This window comes from Trichechus manatus, unplaced genomic scaffold (genome assembly GCF_000243295.1).
Source record: "Trichechus manatus latirostris isolate Lorelei unplaced genomic scaffold, TriManLat1.0 scaffold00097, whole genome shotgun sequence".
NCBI lineage: Eukaryota > Metazoa > Chordata > Mammalia > Sirenia > Trichechidae > Trichechus > Trichechus manatus.
The window spans coordinates 9924732-9947474 of record NW_004444033.1 but is presented as its reverse complement, the minus strand read 5'-3'; the positions used below and the strand labels follow the sequence as shown (position 1 = coordinate 9947474).

At 37.3% G+C, this 22743-nt stretch overlaps 1 protein-coding gene across 5 annotated transcripts in view; it reads left to right on the top strand.

Moving 5' to 3' along the window:
• The window catches only part of CNOT4 (CCR4-NOT transcription complex subunit 4), a 132860-nt gene that overhangs the window by 69932 nt on the left and 40185 nt on the right, over window positions 1–22743 (top strand). For 3 of the 5 annotated variants that reach the window (XM_004382694.2, XM_023737143.1, XM_004382695.2), the window contains exons 4-7: window positions 12353–12439; window positions 13216–13317; window positions 13926–14051; window positions 16984–17117. In XM_004382694.2, coding sequence (XP_004382751.1) covers window positions 12353–12439; window positions 13216–13317; window positions 13926–14051; window positions 16984–17117 — 449 coding nt within the window. The remainder of the gene's footprint in view (window positions 1–12352; window positions 12440–13215; window positions 13318–13925; window positions 14052–16983; window positions 17118–22743) is intronic. The other 2 variants (XM_012557369.2, XM_012557370.2) reach the window with 1 other exon arrangement.

The following is a 22743-nucleotide window of genomic DNA, read 5'->3' as shown; positions in this document are numbered from 1 at the left end:
GACCTCTGATTCTTCAGTTGTAAAACTAGGGAGTTGAATAAGATATTTAAGTCCAATAAATGCCGATAGTCTGAGAGAATTTGAACAGTGGTTCTATTTTGCCATTAAGGCTCAGATGTGATATGACTACTCTCTTTCTTTCATCTTTACTGTAGCTATATAAGGACCAACAGTGGAGATGCAGTTACATGAACCCACTGGAAATGTTAATAACATGTATTTTTTAAATCTTACCTGTTTCTTCAAGTAGTTCTTGGTTTTTCAGAACTGCTGCTGTACTGTGTCATCATTCTTCACTCATTCATTCTAAGCCAGTTTTGTGGGGAGAGGGATAATTTGATGAAGGGAAGCAGTGGATCAGGTTCTTTGTTATTCATTTGGGGAGATCTTACCCATCTGTTTGCGTCCGTTTTTCTCTCCTACCACCACCAATCTTTTTAGTAGACTAATGTTGAACTCATATTTTCCTTGATGCCCTTGGATACTCATCTGCTAATTTTTAGTTTCTGATTTACCAGGAGATGCTGACTAGAATTTTGGGAAGGTAGATAGAAACTGATGGATCCAAAATGTTTACTTCAGTAAGAGAGAACTAGATTGTGGGAACCTTCCAAAAGTATTCCTTATGAAGGGTTTGATGTAATATTCACCATGGTACCAATCAGAGGGAGAATTGAAGTGAATATGCTTAGGGAAGTGGGACTCTTCAGGCTTGGCTAAGTGGTCTAACGGTCCCAGAAGGAGGAACTTTAAGGAGTCTAAAGCATTTTTGTAGAATAGTAAATGTTTATTGATGATGATGCGTTTGTTATGTGTTGAGGCTTTGAGGGACTTCAAAATCAATAGAGGGAGAAACTCGGGGAGACTTTACCCAGGCTTTGTCAAAAGGCAGTAAACATGGCTGCAGCTCAGGAATTAACCAGGATTGAGGTCCAGGGATGCTGGCAGTAGTGGACTGCATGATATTCAGGAGACCAGCTTCTTACCAAAGTGCAGGGGTGAGTCTAGGGTTTATACAGCCGAAGACTGTACAGAAAAAGGAGAGAGCTCATTTTGGGCCTATGACTCAACCTCAGCAGCTGATTCTCCTTTTTTCTGAGCTAGTACTTACTCCCCAGGCCGGCAGAATCTCCACGCATGACCATTACCTGGAACACTGCCATGGCTTTACATCAGCTCTTCTATCTCCTTCTACCAATTCTGCATTTTTCTAATCAGAGGGTGTTTTTTGCCTCTATGTGTTTTTTGTGTATAAAGACTCATTAACAGCCTGCAACATGCACATGACATAACCTTGCTTGCTGAAAGTGAAGAGGATTTGAAGCACTTACTGATGAAGATCAAAGACTACAGCCTTCAGTATGGATTACACCTCAACATAAAGAAAACAAAAATCCTCACAACTGGACCAATAAGCAGCATCATAATAAATGGAGAAAGTATTGAAGTTGTCAAGGATTTCATTTTTACTTGGAACCATGGTCAACACCCATAGAAGCAGCAGTCAGGAAATCAAAGAACATATTACATTGGACAAATCTGCTACAAAAGATGTCTTTAAAGTATTAAAAGCAAAGATGTCACTTTGAGGACTAAGGTGTGCTTGACCCAAGCCATGGTGTGTTCGATCGCCTCATATGCAGGTGAGAGATGGACACTGAATAAGGAAGACTAAAGAATAATTGATGCCTTAGAGTTATGGTGTTGGCAAAGAATATTGAATATATCATGGACTGCCAGAAGAATGAACAAATCTGTCTTGGAAGAAGTACATCCAGAATGCTCCTTCGAAGCAAGGATGGCGAGACTTTGTCTCACGTACTTTAAAAGACATGTTATCAGGAGGGAGACATCATGCTTGGTAAAGCAGAGGGTCAGCGAAAAAGATGAAGACCCTCCACGAGATGGATTGATCCTGTGACTGCAACGATGGGTTCAAACAGCAAGATTGTGAGGATTGAGCAGGACTGGACAGTGTTTTGTTCTGTTGTACATAGGGCCGCTGTGAGTGGTAATCAACTCAAGGCACTTAACAGTCTTATTGATTAGAGTCTACTTTTGCCTTTCTGAAACTGCTGCTCCAGTAAGTAATGGAACTTTTATCTTTGAGAACTCTTGGATGTGATGTACCTGTTTGTTAATACATCCTGGGTCTGGTCGACTGTCGTACTTTTGGAGGCATGCAGAGTAGCACCCAAAGGCTGGGTGAGATTAAACCATAGTCTAAATCTGATGTTTGGATTATAGGTTTCTTGACCTCTTCTTTTGAGTCGTGATTTGTAAGTGGTAGGAGTTTTCATTTACTTAGAGATTTTTTTATTTCTACCTCAAATAACATGCCTCCAATAAAAAGAACTATACAGATGTTATGCAAATAATGCTGTTAATCTAGATGGTGGCTAGAGAAAAAGAATGTTTTATCATGAGTCTATAAGTATACCTAAAAAATTTACTCTTCCTTGATGATAATGATAATGGAATAATTTGGAAAAGGATAGTGAGAATAGCCCCACAACTGGAAGAATGTAATCCATGTCACTGAATTGTACATGTAGAAACTTTTGAAATGGTGTAACTTCGACTGTGTATATCTTCACCAAAAAAAAGGTCCTCCAAGGTCAAGAAGGGAGAGTGTTGGCATGTCATGATGTTGTTAACCAATGTCATACAACAATATGTGTAGTGACTGTTTAATGAGAAACTATCTGTTCTGTAAACCTTCATCTAAAGTACAATAAAAAAAATTAAAAAAAAAAATTTACTCTTCTTGTTTTATACTTTTGAAATCATTGTTGCTTGATGAGAAGACAATAGATTTTCTTAAAAATTAGTTTCTCTCATTTATTTCCCTTGAAAGGTTAGGGAGACCAGAGACCAATGTTTTGTTATTTATTAAATCCTACCACTTTTGAATAATAATATTTTAAACAAAATTCTCTTAATTTGTCTGCAAAACCTTTTCAATTTTTGGAAACCTTAAGTTGGCTTTGCTAGAAGACTCAAAGAAACTTTCAAGTTGTTAGTACAACTTCCAGAAATCCTGGTGGCGCAGTGGTTAAGTACTCGTCTGCTAACTGAAAGGTCAGTAGTTTGAACCCCCTAGCCACTCTGGGGGAGAAAGATGTGGCAGTCTGCTTCCATAAAGATATACAGCCTTGGAAACCCTATGGGACAGTTCTGCCCTGTCCTGTAGGGTCACTATGGGACAGAATTGACTCGTTGGCAGCGGGGACAGGCATACAACTTCCAGGTCAAGAAGATCCCTGTAATTTCCATATTTTTACACAAATAATATGTGCCGTCTGCATTTGTTTGCCAACTGTGCGCTCCCCTCACTAGGTATTTTTGTAAGCACACTATGCTGATTTTTTTTTTTACAACACCATGTTAAGAAAAAACTAGCAGGCTGGCACTGTGGGAAATACATAGTGGAGAGAGGGCGCGGTCGACAAACTAGAAGGTGTGCGTTATTTGAGTAAAAGTATGGTTATTTATTTTTGCATGATGAATAATTTGATATTTGATTAACAAAATGAGAGTTTGGGAAGAATTAGCACTTATTTTGTAAATAATTTTTGTACTCCAGAAAGCTTCATACCAAGATTTATTGTCAAATGTATTCATTTGTCAGTAGGAAAAAACTATCTTAGAAGATACAGTAATGAGAAGCAACAGTTAGATTAAAGGTGATGATGATGGTCTCCTAAGTCCTAAAATTTTAGATCTGTAGGGACCTAATTCATTCTTTCAGCAAATTAATTATTGAATACTTGCCATGGATCAGATACTTTGATGTTGGGGATAAAGTAGTTGAAGCTAGATAGAGACTCTACCCTTAAAGAGCTTACAGATTACTGGGGAAGACAGAATTTAAATAATTGCAAGCATGCTGAGCACTTTTGAATAGGGAACTATAGGGCTGTTTGAGAGTACTTAGAGATTCAAGAAAAGCCTCCCTGAGGAAAGGGTGATTAAGGTTAAGCTTGAAGAATGGATGCAGGTTAAGTAGGCAGCAGATAAGGACAGGAGTGTCCCAGGTGTGTGCGGGTGGCCAGGGAGAGCAGCTTGTCTGAATAACTAAAGGACTTCAAAGGCACAATCGATTTTACAAATGAGAAAGTGAAGCACAGAGAGGTTAAGTAACTTGCCTATGATCGCAAAGCCGTTTTATGGAAGAGCCAGTACTAGAATCCCCCAGGTCTTAGAGCTCCTGTTCAGGTGTATTTACACTGAAGATTGGTCTGTCATTTATCAGTTTGTCAAGTCATCCATCCATCCATCTATGAGATTGCCAAGTTTTTATTTTCTTAGTAGCGTTTATGAACACTTGGCTGTGTTCCCCGAGAATATATATAGCAAGCCACTGTAGCCATTATGCATGTCATTGGACATTTATAATTCTGTCACATGGCCTTTTACATTCCATGTTAGTGCTAAAACTGGCTCACTGTGAAGTAAATACATGATGTTGAGTGTGTAGGTCCTGTGCTGATGTGCATGGGCTCTGCCTTACTCCCCACACCCTTTGCTCTGTTTATTCCCTAGGATACTATTTTGCTAGTTGGCTGTTGTATTCAGGCAGAATCTGGAGTGTTCAACTCAATATGAAAAGTCTAAATTTGTTTGAATGCATTTCATATCAGCCACTGGCCATTTGGTAATGCTCTGAGACCCACCTGTGTTCTGTATTGATGTAGCTCTTTTTGTTCAACGCTGGGACAGTGTGTTCTTTCAATAAATGTTTATTGAGTGCTTATAATGTGCCAGGCACTGTGTAAGACACTGAGCATAGAATAATGGACAAGATGGCCCCTGCTTATTTACACAAGAAACAGTGCAGAATGAGAAGCGCTGTGTGCTCTGGGGGCACAGAGGATGGCCCCTGGCCATGGGGCAGGTGTGTACCCCTCTACTATTTTTGGGGTAAATGCTCTGGCACAGGAAATGGACAGATGCTTCTGGATGAGAAAGCTCTGCCTGCCAGTGACTTGTTTGGAAGATTAGAGTGCCAGTGGTGAGAGATGAGGCTGGCGAGGTAAGTGGTGACAGATCATGAAGGGCCTTCTAACCATGTTAAGGAGTTTGGACATTATCCTACAGGCAGCGGGAAGCTGTTGAATGTTCTGAAGAACAGGGAATGGTGGTCAGATGTGTGCTTTGAAAAATATTTTGGCTGTGGGCATGTCACTGTAATTATATACAAATCATACCCTGTTATGATGATGTTATACTCAAATATTAGCCAGAAAATATTTCTAAAACCAGTGGTCTTCAACTCTGTCAGATCCAGTGCCCACTTTTTTTTTTTTAATAATTTATTTTATTTCGTTGTTGCGAATATATACATTAAAACAGACACCAATTCAACAATTTCTCCATGTACAATTTGGTGACATTGATTACATTCTTCTAGTTGTACAACCATTCTTTCCCTCCTTTTCTGAGTTGTTCCTCCTCTATTAACATAAACTCATTGTTGCCTAAGTTTTCTATGTAATCTTCTGAGTTTCTGTTGTCAGTTTGTCCCTATATAGGTTTTAAAAGAGCTCAATGCTCAAGGCAGACATTTCTTTATTAGTTAAGTTTAAACTGTTGTTTGGTTTTAAGACAACTTCAGGGGATGTTTTGGGTTTAAGGTTTAAAGATTCTCTCAGGGCAGTAGTTTCAGGGGTTCATCCACTCTCCAGGCTCCAGAGAATCTAGATTCTATGAAAATTTTAAATTCTTTTCTGTATTTTCCCCCTTTTGATTAGGATTCATCTATAGAATCTTTTTGTGTGTGTGTGAAGGTTTACACAGCAGTTTAGGTTCTCGTTCAACAATTTCTACACAAGTTGTTCAGTAACAATGGTTACGTTCTTCACAGTGTGTCAACGTTCTCATTTTTTCCATTCTGGTGGTTCTGTTTTATTAATCTAGTTTCCCTGTCCCCTTACGTTCTTATCTTTGTTTTAAAGTAATTGTTGACTGTTTGGTCTCATATGGGTGATTTTTTAAAGAAGCACGGTATTTATGGGTGATATTCATTATTTTTTGAGCCAGTTTGTTACTCAGCTATAAGGTAAACTTGGGTTAGTTTTGGTTCAAGGTTTGAAGAGTAGTATCTCAGGACAGTGGTCTCAGGGATTCCTGTAGTCTTAACCAGTCCAGTAAGTCTGTTTTTTTTTTTATTTTTTTTTAAAAAAGGAAATTGAAGTTTTGTTCCATATTTTCTCCCATTCTATCAGGGTCCATGTATTGTGACCCTGATTAAAATGGTAGGTAATGGTAGCCAGGTACCATTTACTTCTGTTCTCAGGGTTGATAAGGACTATTTGTTCTGTAGACTTATTTTCTTCTTTGAGTCTTTGATTCCCTTCTTTCTCTTTTGCTCTGGATGAGTAGAGACCAATAGTAGTATCTTAGATGGCCACTGGCAAACTTTTGAGACCCCAGACACTACTCACCAAACTAGGATGCAGAACATAAACTTTCTGAACTTTATTATGCCAGTTGACCGAGATGTCCCACGATAATATGGTCCTAATGTTTCAAACCCAGAAATCCAATCCTGCAAATTGTTTGGTTATGTCTAAGAAGTATCCGTAACTGTGCCGCCTATTTGCTTTATTATATATATGAATATATGTGCCTACAATCACATAGATGCATATACATATGCATACACGTGTATACACACACACATATACATACCTATACTCATATAGGAGCTTGGCTGCTAGCCAAAAGGTCAGTAGTTCTCATCTACCAGCCACTCCTTGGAAACTCTATGGGGTAGTTCTACTCTGTCCTGTAGGGTTACTGTGAGTCGGAATCAACTCGATGGCAGCGGTTTTGGTTTTGTTTTTTTTAATACACACGTATGCCTACGTACATACATATATACCCGCACATACTTTTTTAGTTGTTTTTGCTGTTGTTTCAAAATTCTATATGCCATAACAATTACCAGCAGGTCCTTTTTTCTTGCGTTCTTTTTAGTGACATTGTATACCTTCCTCAGGCTGTGTACATTTCACCTTGTTCGGTGTTATCTTTCCCATCACCAAAAATAACCAGTCTTCACTCTCTAGAGAGTGAATTACTGCCCCCCATCCCTGGTAACCACTGTTGAATGTTAGTTTCTGTCGATTTACTTGTTCATGTCATTTCGTAAAAGTGAGAACACATAGTATTTTTTTTTTTACAATTGACTTATTTCAGTCAATATAATGTCCTCCAGGTACATCCACGTCCAAAGATGTTTTGGGAACTCATTTTTCTTTATCGCTGAGTAGTATTCTGTTGTATGTATGTACCGCATTTTACCTAGCCATTCATCCGTTGATGGGCACTTTAAGTTGTTTTCATCTTTTTGCTATTGTGAGTAGTGTTGGATGAACATAGGTGTACTTCAATAGAATGTTCTATCAGAATATTCAGTAATGGTAGCCAGGTACCATGCAGTTATTCTGGTCTCATGGCAAAGTGAAACATGTCAGTTACAAAAGGACAAATAGTTCATGGAGGCAGTTAGGCACACATTCCATTTCTTCCTCCTATCCCTGACTCTCCTTCTTCCTCTGTTGCTCCAGGTAAATAGAGAACAATTGTTGTGCCTTGGATGACCTCTTGCAAGCTTTTAAGACGACAGGCACTATGCAGCAAACTAGGAGGTAGAACAGACACACTAAACATGTTATTAGGCTAACTAACAGGGATGTCCCGTGAACCAAACCAGTTGCTGTCAAGTCAGTTCCGACTCATAGTGACACTATAACCCTAAGTCTCCAAACCAAAGAACCAAATTCCATGGGTGTTTGGTTGTACATAAGCAGCCTCAGCATCTACTCTTTTTTTTCCCCCTACGTCATTGCCAACATTTTTTTTTTCTTTTTTTTTTTTTAATCTCGGCCATCCTAGTGGGAGTGAAATGGTATCTCATTGTAGTTTTGATTTGCATCTCTCTGATGGGTAATGACATTGAGCATCTTTTCATGTATTTGGTGACCATTTGAATGTCCTCTTTGTTGAAATGTCTATTCAACTCCTTTGCCCATTTTACAATTGGGTAATTTGTGTTTTTGTTATTAAGTTGTCAAAGTATTATATATATTTTGGTCATTAGATTCTTATCAGGTATATGGTTTCCAAAGATACTGTGAAGCTGCTAGTTGGTAGCTTCTCTCTTCACTTTTTTGGTGGAGTCTTGATGAATAAAAGTTTTTAATTTTTATGAGGTCCCATTTATTTTGTCTTTTGCTGTTTTTTGTTATTATATTAGATAATTCTTTGTCTAAACCTAGGCCCAACAGCATTGCCCCTTGTTTTCTTCTAAGAATTTTGTGGTTTTAGTTTTCACGTTTAGGTCTTTAACCCATTTTGAATTTGTTTTTGTGTGTGGTGTGAGGCGTGGATCCTGTTTCATTTTTCTACATGTGGAAATCCAGTTTTCCCAGCACCATTTATTAAGTGGACTTAGCGCCCTTGTCAAAAATCAGTTGACCATAGATGTGTGGGTTTATTTCTGGACTCTCAGTTCTATTCTGTCTATTGTTACACCAGTACCAGGCTGTTTGGTTACTGTGGCTGTATATTTCAAAACCAGGAAGTGTGAATTCCCCTACTTTGTTTTCTACTTTTTTTTTTAACTAACATTTTATAATACCCCTTGAGATTCATGAAATGACTTTTTTTGATAATATAATCTGTAGTAGTTGAGAGCTGAGGCTGCTAACCAAAAGCTAGGTAGTTCAAATCCACCAGCCGCTCCTTGGAAACTTTATGGGGTAGTTCTACTCTGTCCTGTAGGGTCACTGTGAGTCTGAATCAACTCGATTGCAGTGGGTTTGGGGTGTTTTTTTTTTTTTTTTGTACACATAATTTGAGGAAAAAAAATATACTGCAATTACCCGTAATACAAAGGAAAAAGAAAAACAAAGTAATTATAAAAAGGATATTTCTACAAGTAAATAAAATGCTTGGGCATCACCACTCTAGAGCGTTGCCTTGCAAGGTGTGGTCATGGACCAGTAGCATTAGTATCACTCGGTAACTGATTGTACAGACTCTTAGGCTTGCTCCAGGGCTACTGAATCTGAAATCTGCATTTTAACCAGATCCTCATGATTCGTGTGTGTCTTCAAATTTGCAAAGCACTACTTAAGACTACAACATGAAGTAGTAAGATGCTTGCACCTATTTGTAGAATCACTACAAATGACAGCTACTAGTAGAGACTGATACAGGTATGTGTATTGGCAGCACAGGCACCGTTGTGTTGTGATTTTTCTGAAAAAACTCTTAGTAATATTTCAAGCAGAGCCCTTGCCCTCTTCCCTCACTTATATATGATTTGCTTTCCTGTAATTTCAGTTTATGTCAAAACTGGGGAAATACTTTGTGCTTATATATAATATGAAATTTGTTTCTAGGTTCACTTAATTGTAAACAGATTTTTCAGCTATAAAAACGTCTTGTAGGACATTCAAATGTTGTGCAGGACAGTTTTTTTGTTGTGCAGGACCAGCCCGGACATTGAGCTGTCTAGCATCCCTGGCTCCCATTCCCTGGACCCCAGTAGGGTCCCTATCACTTTGACAACCTCCCCCAACTAATGTTCCTGCAAATTACTGTAACAAACAAACAAACCTCTAGGGCACAGTGCTGCTGCATTGAGAACTACCGCCATAAACTCCCACATGATAGTAGGTGCTGATACAGGGACAGCCTGTGACCAGCCTGAACCCTTTTGGAGCAGGCATTTTGGCTGTGATACCTCTTGCTAAGTTGGTATACATCAGCTGGAGTATTGTGTGAAGTTCCAAACTATACCCTTCGTGCCCCTCAGCCCTGAGACTTTGCGGTGAACGACCTGAAGATCCTTGCCTCAGCCACTGTTACTGTCACATTCCTCAGGGAATTTAGGTAGAAAAAAGATGGAAAACCGGTGTCTAGTGTGTATTCAGATTCTATCAGCTCACCTTCTAATCCGTTATGATTGGCTGTAGCAATCATAATACCTTTATACATATTGCATTGGGCAAATCTGCTGCAAAAGACCTCTTTAAAATGTTAAAAAGCAAAGATGTCGCCTTGAGGATTAAGGTGCGCCTGACCCAAGCCGTGGTATTTTCAGTTGGCTCATACTCATGCAAAAGCTGAACAATGAATAAGGAAAACCGAAGAAGAATCAATTCCTTTGAATTACGGTGTTGGAGAAGAGTATTGAATATACCATGGACTGCCAGAAGAACAAACAAATCTGTCTTGGAAAAAATACAGCCAGAATGCCCCTTCGTCTCACGTACTTTGGACATGTTATCAGGAGAGACCAGTCCCTGGAGAAGGACATCATGCTTGTTAAAGTAGAATATCAGTGAAAAAGATAAAGACCCTCAAGGAGATGGATTGACACGGTGGCTGCAACAGTGGGCTTATCATAGCAACAATTGTGAGGATGGTGCAGGACCAGGCAGTGTTTCGTTCTGTTGTTGATAGGGCTGCTGTGAATCAGAACTGACTCAACAACACCTAACAACAACAAAGATAAAATATGGTGAAATTAATTACTTTATATTAACTTGACGACTTTAAGAATTAATGATCTGCCAGGCATAGACTATTTCACAAAGCTTTGATCCTATCAAGTGCAGAACATATTAGCCAAGTTATAAGCATGTGAGAATATGATCATGTATGACTGTTTGGGAAGAGAGGAATACATTGCACACACTTGAACAAATACTCGTAGAAAGCTTATACTGAAAGAATGCATACTTGGTATTTGGAAAGACTGTAGGAACAATAGGTAAGTTTTAAAGGACAAAATTTAATTTTGAGGTAGTTAATAAATCATGGGAGAGGTTTTTTTTTTTTTGTACTTTAGATGAAGGTTTGCAGAACAAACTAGCTTCTCATTAAACAGTGCATATATTGTTTTAAACATTGGTTAAAAACCCCATGACATGTCAGTATTCTCTCTTCTCGACCTTGGGTTCCCTATTACCAGCTTTCCTGTCCTCTCCTGCCTTCTAGTCCTTCCCCCTGGACTGGTGTGCCCCTTTAATCTCGTTTTGTCCTATGGATCTGTCTAATCTTTGGCTGAAAGGTGAACCTTCGGATTGACTTCGTTACTGGGCTAAAAGGGTGTCTGGGGGCCTTAGTCTCGGGGTTTCTCCAGACTCTGTCAGGCCAGTAAGTCTAGTCCTTTTTTGAGTTAGAATTTTGTTCTACATTTTTCTCCAGCTCTGTCCGGGACCCTCTGTTGTGATCCCTGTCAGAGCAGTCAGTGATGGTTGCCAGGCACCATCTAGCTGTACTGGACTCAGTCTGGTGGAGGCTGTGGTAGTTGTGGTCTATTAGTCCTTTGGACTAATCTTTCTCTTGTGTCTTTAGTTTTCTTCATTCTCCCTTGCTCCCAATGGGGTGAGACCAGTGGAGTATCTTAGATGGCTGCTTACAGGCTTTTAAGACCCCAGGTGCTACTCACCAAAGTAGACAGTAGAACGTTTTCTTTATAAACTATGTTATGCCAGTTGAGCTAGATGTTTCCTGGGAGAGGCTTTTGTAACAAGTTACATACTGGTCAAATTAGCCAAGGTTAAGTAAGTTTCTAAGAGAAGCTGAAAGATTGCATATAGAGATCACAAAGTAGAGGCAGTGAGATGAATGTGAGGGAAAATAACCACCAAGAAGCAACCAGATAGTAGAGAAAGAAACATATAAATTTGATTTCCAGATGTTTGATTTACCAAGAAAAGAGAGAAAAATGCAGGAGACCACTGAGAGGTGGTAAAATTGAGTAAGGTTCAACATAAGGGACTAAGTGTATACATAGTGGTTAATCATAAAGCAGAGAAGGTCATCGTATTTGAATTTGTAGTTTAAAACTTTTTATATAATAAATACTGTATACAATAGATTTATAGGTAAAGACTGTTTACTTATGTCTGTCCTTGATTTCTCATCTCTATCTTTAATATATAATTTTGGTCATTGCTCTGAGAATTACTTTCTTACAAGGAGCATCTATTAATGAAAATGTGGTTAGGAGCTTTAATCTGGTTTGTATTTAAGAATATTATACAGGTAAGACCCATGGGTTATTGGTGCAGATATTAGAATATAATACCAAATTTAGAGAGTCTCAGTTTCTATTCCCTGGGTCAGTAAAGAACATCTTTTAGACTTTGTTGACGATTCCCTGTAGGTCAGCCCCACAAATTGTAATTAGAAAGTAGTCACATTTATTAGAAAACTTAAAAAATTACTATTTTCCTTTCACTGAAGAGGGATGGTTAATGTCCCCATTATATGGATAATGTTGATGAAAATGGGGACAGTTTATACCTTATTTCTTCTTCTTTTATAGGTTTTAAAACGACCAGAATATTTTGGGAAGTTTGGTAAAATACATAAAGTTGTCATCAATAATAGCACATCATATGCAGGCTCACAGGTAACTAATTATAGGGATTTTTGCCTTTTCTCCCTATGGTCTGGGCTTGACCTGGGCTTTTCAGAAAGAAAACTTGCTTTCTGTGATTAGAAAGCATGAGGGTCAAGGACCTAAGCAGTGTAGTGCCCTCTATTGGTGGGATGGGGAATTTTTGGTGCTCATTTGACCCTTCAAGGACTTAAGAGTGAATTGATAGTAATAAGCGGGAAAGAGTAAGACAGAGATTTAGTGATGGGGTAAAAGGGGAGGGGGAGTTGACTTATTATCAGGCAGTCTAATAATTAGTGACTTCTAATCAGTAATATTTTCAGATATTGAAAACTTAATAGAGCATCTTTCTGTGCTGATATTAGGAGATAGCCTATTCCTGTAGATTGCATTTATTTTTGGGAGAACATAATTTGACACAGTGTCTTGAAATTTTATTTTGTTTTAATCTAAATTTCGGAGTTTTTTTTTCCTTTTAACCTTGATGGGCCTGTCAAGTGACATTTTAAAAAAATAAATGCCAAGCCGGAGATGATATTTTATTCATGTATGTTATAGTCTAACTGAAATCAGTAAAATTCACTAGGCATGATTTTTTTTTAAAGGAGATAGTATACTGTTTAATCAAAACCACTACTACTTCTAATTATTATCATTATTATTAATCATAGTAGTAGTAAAGTTCTTTGGAATTCCCTAGGCAAGTTGCAAGAGAATTTTTTTTTTTTTTTTTAGTATTTGTGTAATTTGAAACTGATTAACAGTGATATCGGGTGTTTTCACTTTAGGGTCCAAGTGCCAGTGCTTATGTCACCTACATCCGGTCAGAAGATGCTCTCAGAGCCATACAGTGTGTCAACAACGTGGTGGTAGATGGCAGAACACTGAAGGTAATATGCTCCCCCTTGATGTTTTCAGAGGGTGGGAGGTAAGATAGAGTAAGTGGAGGAGAGCCTAGCATTTTCATATTAAATTTGAAGGCAGTTTATCTGAAGATTGCTTCTTAAGCACCCATACCAATATACATACCTTATTTTGTGAAAATGGAACCATTATTATTCTTCTCATCAGAAATAGCTAATGGTTCTGACTTGTTGTCCTGGAATATCTGGACACTGATTGAGTCAAGTTTGAGTGCAGGAGCCCACCAGGCAGTGCTTTATGTAAGTGGAAGAAAGTGTCACTAGGAAAAGGAATTTGCCTTCTTATGTGCCCTGACCACTTACAACACGGAACAGATTTTGTCTGTCTTCTCTCCTGGGTGCTCAAGTTCGGGAAACCATAGACTGAGATGTTTTCTTTAGTTCTTCCAGATGAGCATTATCTTATCAAAGCCTCTGAGTAGTAGTTCAACTCTCTACTGTTCACAGCCATACTTCTTGTTTTGTCAAGTCTATGCCTTGTTTTCGGTGAAGAGGAAACACTAACCATGGAAATTCTGATTGTGGTGACAACTCACATTTTGAGTCCTTTTTCCCCTCCCCTCCTTTTCTTGCAGGCATCTCTAGGTACAACGAAATACTGCAGTTACTTCTTAAAGAATATGCAGTGTCCAAAGCCCGACTGCATGTATCTACATGAATTAGGGGACGAGGCGGCCAGCTTCACAAAAGAGGAAATGCAGGTAGTAAAGAAATGTGAATTATCAACTTTGCAGAAAAGGGAGTACTTTTTCTTTAGAAGTTAAAATTACAGAAGCAAATCAAGTGTGTTTTTTTTCTTTTTAACTGACATTAAAGTAGTATTTTCTGAATAAAGTGTTCTATGGAATGTCAGTTCTGCAGGATATTGTTGTAATAAAAAAGGGTCCTGTGGTCAGCTAAGTGTGAAAATGCTAGATTCACTGAAGATTAACAGATGTCTTTGCTGTAGGTTTCTTCTCAGAGTCTTTAATGGGCTAATACATATCCACATATCGAGGAGGGGAATGTGTAGTACCTAGTACAACCACAACTTTTTGACCACAGAAAACACTGGGAAATGCTACTTTAGTAGAAATGTCAGCACAATGAAAGCTAAGAGGAATACTGTAATTATTAGTTGGGTTTTTGCCTAATCTCTGCTCTTTACAGAGCACACTAGAAAATAATACTCTGTCAAATAATGCTGATGAGCTAACATTTTAAAAAATTATTCTCCCCATGAAAGTGTCCACTGAGTCAGTATCCTGTAGAGGGTGAATTGAAGGTTTAATATCCTATGTTCTTTTTTACATTTCCTCTTCTCCTGTTTCCTTTCAATTTGTAGTATAAACATGAATTTAGAAGTAAAAATGTTGACCCATACGGCATTTTAAATGAGGATTATACCAAAGCACAATGCTGCACTTCCCTATTATAGATGAGGACTTCAGATTGTTGCTGTGGACATTGGCAGGAATACTTCTCATTTAGAAGGTGGGGGGCATTCATCGCTACCTTTCATTCTCCAGGTCAAACTAGAGAAATTCAGCAAGGGAATCCTTTATGAGCAGATTGTTAAATAAAATGAAATCTTACCTTTTTTGACTTGGAGTTACTACAGATTAAATCCCATTATAATAAATACATTGGACTTTCTTGACAGTGATGTCTTTATGATTCAAAGACAGTATTAAAATTAGATCTTTCTGATATTTAATAGGAATGGATAACTTACTGATTTTCTTATTCATTAACTTCTTGTTGATCTGTTTTTTAATGAAATCTAAGTTTCACACTAAATTTTGACTAATAGAGAATATATTATACTCATAAGCACTATTACAGTGAAAATTTCTGTCAAACCACAGTTGATCTCATTTTGTGCATTATTGAACAATGAAAGAAGTTGGATGGACAGTCTCTCATAACTTATTTGTAATGGGATTTAACCTGTCTCTTATGAACTGCCCCTGTAGGATCATTTGAATATCAGTTTGAACATTTTGTGGCTAGTGAAAGCCATAATATCTCCTGAACTACTGATAGCAGAAAGAATTTTCAAGGTTTTTCATGTTTTGAAGATGTAAATTTCAAATCTAACTGTATTTTTTTCTTCATAATTTAAATTCATGTCATAGTGTTGTTCTGAATTCATCTGGATCTTCTTTAACCTGAGTTTAAAATAACTTTGAAAAGGAATTTCTTTGTAAAAACACTTCCTTAGTGTAGAAAGGAAATTTTAGTCAGTTATATCATGGCAAAAATCCGAAGATCTTTTCTTGTTACTGCATAACTCAAAATTTAGTTTTTAATATTTGTAGGTCTGACTGAAACAGGCAAGGGACTTGGAACAGGGAACGATGCATTGTGCCGTATACGATACAGTTGTGCTCAATTAAATGGTATTGCCCTGGCTTGTTTTTGTGGTTTTGTTTTTGTTCTGTTTTGGTTTTGCCATAGCATCTATTTAAACTACACTTTTTACATAATTAATACCCCTGAAGGTAAGTAAAAATGTTTTAATCAGTCTGTCATTCGAGTCATGATATACATGCAGATAGCAAAAGTGATTTCATTGTAATTTATTTTTGTCTAAGTAGCTTCCATAGTCAGTCCTTGTCTATTTTCTTCCATGTTTGTGACATTGCCTTCTGATATACAGCTACCTAAATACAGTAAATGTAGCATTGTATTATTGTGCCTAGAGCAGAGGTTGGCAAACTTTTTCTGTAAAGGGCCAGTTAGTAAGTATTTTAGGCTCTCTGGGCCATCTAGTTTCTGTCAGAGGTACTCAGCTCTGCTGTTGTACCATGAAAGCAGCCGTAGACCATATGTAAATGAATGAGCATGGCTGTGTTCCAAGAATAGTTTATTTACAAAAACAGGTGGCTGGCTGGATTTGGGGAGAAAGCTATAAATTGCTGACTGCTGGTTTAGAGTTTAAAATACATTAATTTTATTTTACTCTTGGTAACAACGGAGAAAAGGAGAGGGTAAAAACAAATTAATGGGATTTTTACTTAGTGTCAGATAATGGGAAATTCTTCATCTATGTGTTAAACAGTGTTAATCTCTAAAAAAGAGTGATTGAGTTGGGGTGATCTTCAGTAATTCAGTAATGCCTGTTAGAGAGAGAGTTAATGCTTATATGAAAGATGTGGAAGTAGGTTTAAAAAAGACTCTAGTTTTTTGAGCTAGTGAAAATGTTCTCTTAATATGCTTTTCTGTAGAATAAAGTGGTTTCTTATTGATGAAATGCCTTCATTTAATTCAGGGAACATACATCATGTCATTTTGTTGGAAGAACTTTCATTGGTCTAGAAGTTTTCTAATATCCTCACAGTCTTTTATGATGCCCTAAAGAAACTTTATATGTTTTATATACCAAACCAAAAACCAAACCCATTGCCGTCAAGTCAATTCTGACTCATAGCAACCCTATAGGACAGAGTAGAATTTCCCCACAAGATTTCCAAGCAGTGGCTGGTGAATTTGAACTGCCGCCCCTTTGGTTAGCAGCCAAGCTCTTAACCACTGCACGAACAGGGCTCCATGTTTTCCATAGGATACCTTTAATAATTCAGAAAGTAGTTCAATATTTTATACCAGCTGTTTTGTGAATCCCACTGCAGATTTAATTTCTTCTTTTATTAGGCGGGTAGACACCAAGAATATGAACAGAAGCTACTTCAAGAATTATATAAATTAAATCCCAATTTTCTTCAGCTGTCTACGGGTTCAGTTGACAAGAATAAGAACAAAGTGACACCACTGCAGAGGTACGACACGTAAGTACTGATATTCGTACGCTCAGACGTCTTAGCCCTCTGCCAGCCTTCCCTCTTCATTTCGCATCTTTGCTAGGTAGAATCCTTCCTGACAAGATCCGCCATTTGTTCTTTTCATGCAGAATTGTTTAGCTATATAGGAAATCTGGAGTCGCAGTACCTGGGTTTGAGTATTCATTCTCTGCCTGCTCTCCCTGGTGACACTTCAGACAAGGCCTTGATGGCTTCACTTCTGCAGTGATTTGCAGACTACCCTGAGCCCAGGGAACACCTTTCTTGTTAAAAAAGAAGTTAAGGGGTGTTAGGCTCTTGTCTCCTTGTTGAGATCTCCCCCTGATATAATGAGGGGAAAAAGTACTATGAAAGGGAGAGTGGAAGTTATCTGAAGCCTTGTATGTTGGGGACACAGAGCTAGTCCCAGGAATCACTAAACACTGAAGTCTTATATACTGAGTGGGGACGGTATCCCATATTCAGATTCTTAGCTGTGTGGTTTCAGGTAGGCCTATAGTATACCAATGTTTAAACAAATTTATAGTTCTAATTACTAAGTCTCATTCTGATACAGTGATCTTTGTATCTTGGATTGTATTTGGTTATGGTCTAAAATGGTATAATTAAGAAAAATACTCATTTTGGGGTTGTACTGTATCCTGAATGTTCTTTAATTTGATCCTGTAGGATCTTTGTTCTATTTATTTTTAGTTTGATAAGTTTAACTTCTATACAAATGATTTTATTTAAACAAAATAGCTTCAATTAATTTAGGTATGCTGATTGTCTTTTATTTTTTTTCTCAATTACAAAATTAAATTTAAGTGATATTTTAATCTCTGGGTGTTAAATGTTGTATCCCAGTGTCTCTTTAGCACTAAAGTAATGTAAGAGCCATTTTTCAAATTCAGGTAATAATAACTACATGTATTATTGTCAGAGTGGATTTCTTCAAAAACATATTCTTGTGTTTAAATTTTTAAAGTCTTTAAGTTTATTCCCTCTGGTAGTAACGCTTATTTAAATATTAAAGACTGTTTAAATATTTATTGTTTATATATACACATATACATGTATTATATATAAATGTATATGATAGGCCACAAAACAAAACATAAAGTTACTATATTGTGAAAGTTGTGAAATTTGTTTATATCAAAACTAAGAATAAAGTCTAAGTCCATATGAAAATCTTTTTGAATTGACAAGCTTTTGAACCCTTCCTTTGGATTTTTGTGCCTGCCCTTTCCTGTGTCTGTCTGTGTATTTGTGAGGAACCACATGCTGGTATCTCATAGTGATCACCAGCTTGTAGTGCTTGGTACAGGAATGGGATTATTGTAATAAATGTTTATTTCAGATGCTTTTAACATTTATACCCATCATTGTTCTCATTTGAAAAATTGTCAGTCTAATTAAAGTCATATTTTGGGTTGACAGTCCCTAGAGAATGCAGAGCAGAAATTTAAATTTTAGATCATATCTTTGAGATAACAGTTGTTATTTTCTGAATATGAAAGTAACAAGTTTTCATTGAAGGTAATTTGAAAAATTCGTAAAAGCATGCAGGAGGAAATAAATTTGGTATGTGATCTCAATACGCAGAGGTTTTCACTGAAAATAGTTTGGTGTATTTTCCTTATAGTGTGAATTTCCTTGTAGCCTTTACTTCTTGTGAATGTACAGGTAGTCCCCGATTTCTGACGGGATTCCGTTCAGACAACTCTGTTGTAAGTAGGTTCTGATTTAAGTCGAATATCTCTTTTTTTTTTTTAAGTTTTTGTTATCATTGCCTTTTATTATCTCTCAGTATCTTTATAAATCTGATCTTTATTTGTTTTGGGGGATTGGAAGCATTACATATAAACATCAAATCACGCACTGCAGCATTGTATCTAGTACATATTACTAACCATAAGATGTTAAACAAACAAAATAACAGACTGTCACTAAGTAAGGTTCATTGTAATTGTAGTATGTCTTAAGTCAGGGACTACGTGTGTGTGTGTGTGTGTGTGTGTGTGTATACACAAATTACATTGGTTTGTTACATTTTAAAATTTAATGTTCGTTGTTATGAATATTTTCCCATGTCATGAAAACATAATTTTTAATGGCTACATAGTACCCCATTATGTGTGAATATTTAAAATGTATTAAACCAATTTCCTGTTATTTTATACTATGTTATTTTCACTTTGGGGCTATTCTGAGTAGCACTGCCTTGAACATATTTTCATATAAAGGTTTTGGTTATAGCTTTGGTTGTTCCTGGAAGTAGAACTACTGAGTCAAAGAGTGTGAGAGTACCTGTTTCTCTGAATTGAGTATTTTTTCTCCTCATGTTTGCTAATTTGAGAAAAAAAAAAAAAAAACTGTCTCATTTTAATTTGTGTTTGATTGATAGAGTAAATTCTGTGCATTGTGATTCATATCTGTTCCCCATGTTTTATTTGTGTTTATCTCTTCTTTTTAGTTTGTAAGAATTTTATTATGTGTTGAGGATATTATGCCTATTTAATTTCATTTTTTGTCTTTTAATATCAGGAATGGTATGTTTGCACTTGAAAGGTTTGCGGTTTTTATGTGGTTATAAGTGTCCATCTTTTCCTTTATTTTTGTCCTCTTATGCTTAGAGAGACCTTCTCTACCCAAGATCGACAGATAAATAATTACCTATATATGTTTTTTATTTTATGTGTTTGTGGTTGGGATTGTTTTGTTTTTGGTATTAACTGTTTAAGTGTCTTGAGTGTATAGAGATCTAACTTTCCCGACTAACTAAATCAAACCAAACCCATTGCCACTGAGTCGATTCCAACTCATAGCAACCCTGCAGGACAGAGTAGAACTGCCCCGTAGGGTTTCCAAGGCTGTAATCCTTATGGAAGCAGACTGATACATCTTTCTTCAGCAGAGTGGCTGGTGGATTCGAACCACCACCCTTTTGGTTAGCAGTCAAGTGTTTAACCACTCTTGCCACCAGGGCTCCTCCAGCTAGCTAACCAATTATTTATTTTTTGAAATAGATTAAATTTATAAATCAATTTTGGAGGAATAAATATTTAACAATACTGAGTCTTCCCAACTATTAGCATGGCATATCTCTTTATTTAAGTCTTTTGTACCCCTCAGGAAAGATATATTTGTCTTTTTCTTGTTTTATAGTATTGGCTCTTCCACTACCTATTCCTGTTTGAGAATCCCTGTCTAAAAATTAGAGAATGGTGTTATAATAGCTGTGCTAGCAGGCATCCTTGTCTTGTTCTTTACTTTTATGGGAATGTCTGTGTCTCTGGTGTTTTATTCAGTCTTAAAGTATGATTTTTGATATTTTAATCACAATATGAAGATACCTTATTCTTCCTAATTTATTGAGTTTTTTCCCTTTAAACTGGAAATGAATATTGGAATTTATCAAATGTCTTTTCAGGGTTTATAATAAGTATTTAGCTGTTCTTTATTTTTTGTAATCAGTTTTTAATAGATTTCCTAGTATTTTATTGACTTTACCTTCATATAGAGCATAGTCAGGTAATCCACAGAGCACATTGCTAACCGTCTCAGTAGCAGGAGAGGAGTATCCTAGGAGCCACAAGTTGTGGAGTGGTTGTGACTTGATATTGTGGCTCAGTCACACAAGCTACTATTGAGGGAACCGAGATGTTCTGCTTTAGACTGAGCTGAAAGGAGGGAGAAGAAAAACTCGCATCTTCTGTGCTCATTTAATCTCTTCCGGTAGTTCTGTGTGGTAGATATCATTGTTACCTTACTACAGGTGAGAAAACTAAGTCTCAGAGTTTACAAGTTTACAAGTATCCCACACAAATCAGTGACAGTCCAGATGCTTATGACCAAGTTTCAGTTGCTTTAAAGCCCAGGCTCATTCCGCTCATGCCCCCACTCTCCAATGGTTTCGTTTGGTAGAGGGGATACAGGAAATTCTGAAGAGAAACACTTAGGAAAAAGTAACATGAACCAAACTAACTCGATTAAATGAAATTATGCCATAACTGTAGGTAGTTTGAAGACGTCTGGTGCTTGAGGCCTGTCACCTCAGGGTAAATAGAGTGACTGGGCTATAGGTTCCAAGGAATCGATGGTATTTTTAGGAAAACCTTCTCTCAACTACGGATTGATGGCAGTAGAGGATTAGCTAGAAATGGTGAAAGGAAAACTTCTTTAGGAATTCGTCAATTTTTATTACATTGATGACATTGACAGAAAATGTACATCTTTTTAAAAAAAATATGGCTTATATCCTTATGGAAAGTCATATATAAGTTCTGATCGACTAGGAAGGTATAGTCAGAGTACCTTGTGTATTCAGCAGAATGGGAGCGGTAACTGCATGAGTCCTGTTCCCCTCCCCTGGCTTGATTTGGAAAACCCCTGAGGTTTAGAAAAGATATAGTTCAAAATGTGTTGAAAATAGTCTCGAGCAGTTAGTTAAATAATGAGTGGGTTTCAAGATACCAGTGAACTCTCTGAAATTTTGTGTAGAATTTTGTGTGCGTGCATGCTTTTCTGAAGAGAGGATCCGCAGCCTGAAATAATGGATCAATTATTGTTGTAGAGGGGGCTAGTCTGCTGATACCCATAGCTGGATTGGAGGTGGATTCAGGAGTGGCCTAAAGAATAGACAAGTGCCATGAGAGGTGGTTACATTTTATAAAATGGGTCTCCAGAAAGGCATTTCCTCTTTTACTTTAAGGACCACTTACTAGCAAACTTAAGTAGATGAGTTATTAAGGTTTGCTAAGATTTGATGCTTACGTGAAAATTAGTGAATTTCCAGATTTTTTTCCTGAAGTTTGTTTATTTCTCTTAAAAAGTTTCCTTCCCATGCTGTGTTTGGTTATATACAAAATTATGGCATATGTGTGCATACCACTGAGAACTAGTAAATGAGCTGGGGTGTATTGCCCCATCTAAGTAGAATATAGTAAAAAAAAGATGGAGACCCACAGGTCTAAAGTGTTTGTTCAGGGGGTAGGTTGGAATGGGGTGGGGGGGCAGTTAGAGATAGTGTAGTTGGTATCCTTATTTCCTAGGATAGAAGAAAAGGCACATCAAAACGAGCAGTTGTATATCTAAATTCAACTTAAGTATATAGTGTCTTTTCAAAGGTCAAGCTCTATTACTGAAATGCAGAATTAGAATGAATACATGGAGACTTTACTCATTGTTTTTGAAAGGCTGCCGCATTCTGTTGTTAGGTGCTGTTGAGTCGTTTCCGACTCATAGTGACCCTGTGTACAGTAGAAGGAAACACTGCCCTGTCCTGCACCATCCTCACAATCGTTACGTTTGAGCCTGTTGTTGCAGCCACTGTGTCAATCCAGCTCATAGAGGGTCTTCCTCTTTTTTGCTGACCCTGTACTTTTTACCAAGCAGTATGTCCTTCTCCAGGGTCTGGTCCCTCCTGATAACATGTCTAGAGTACATGAGACGAAGTCTCATCACCCTTGCTTTTAAGAAACATTCTAGCTGTACTTCTTCCAAGACAGATTTTTTCATTTTTCTGGCAGTCCCTGGTATATTCAGTATTCTTTGCCAACACCATAATTCAAAGGCATCAATTCTTCTTCAGTCTTCCTTATTCACTGTCCAGCTTTCACATGCATATGAG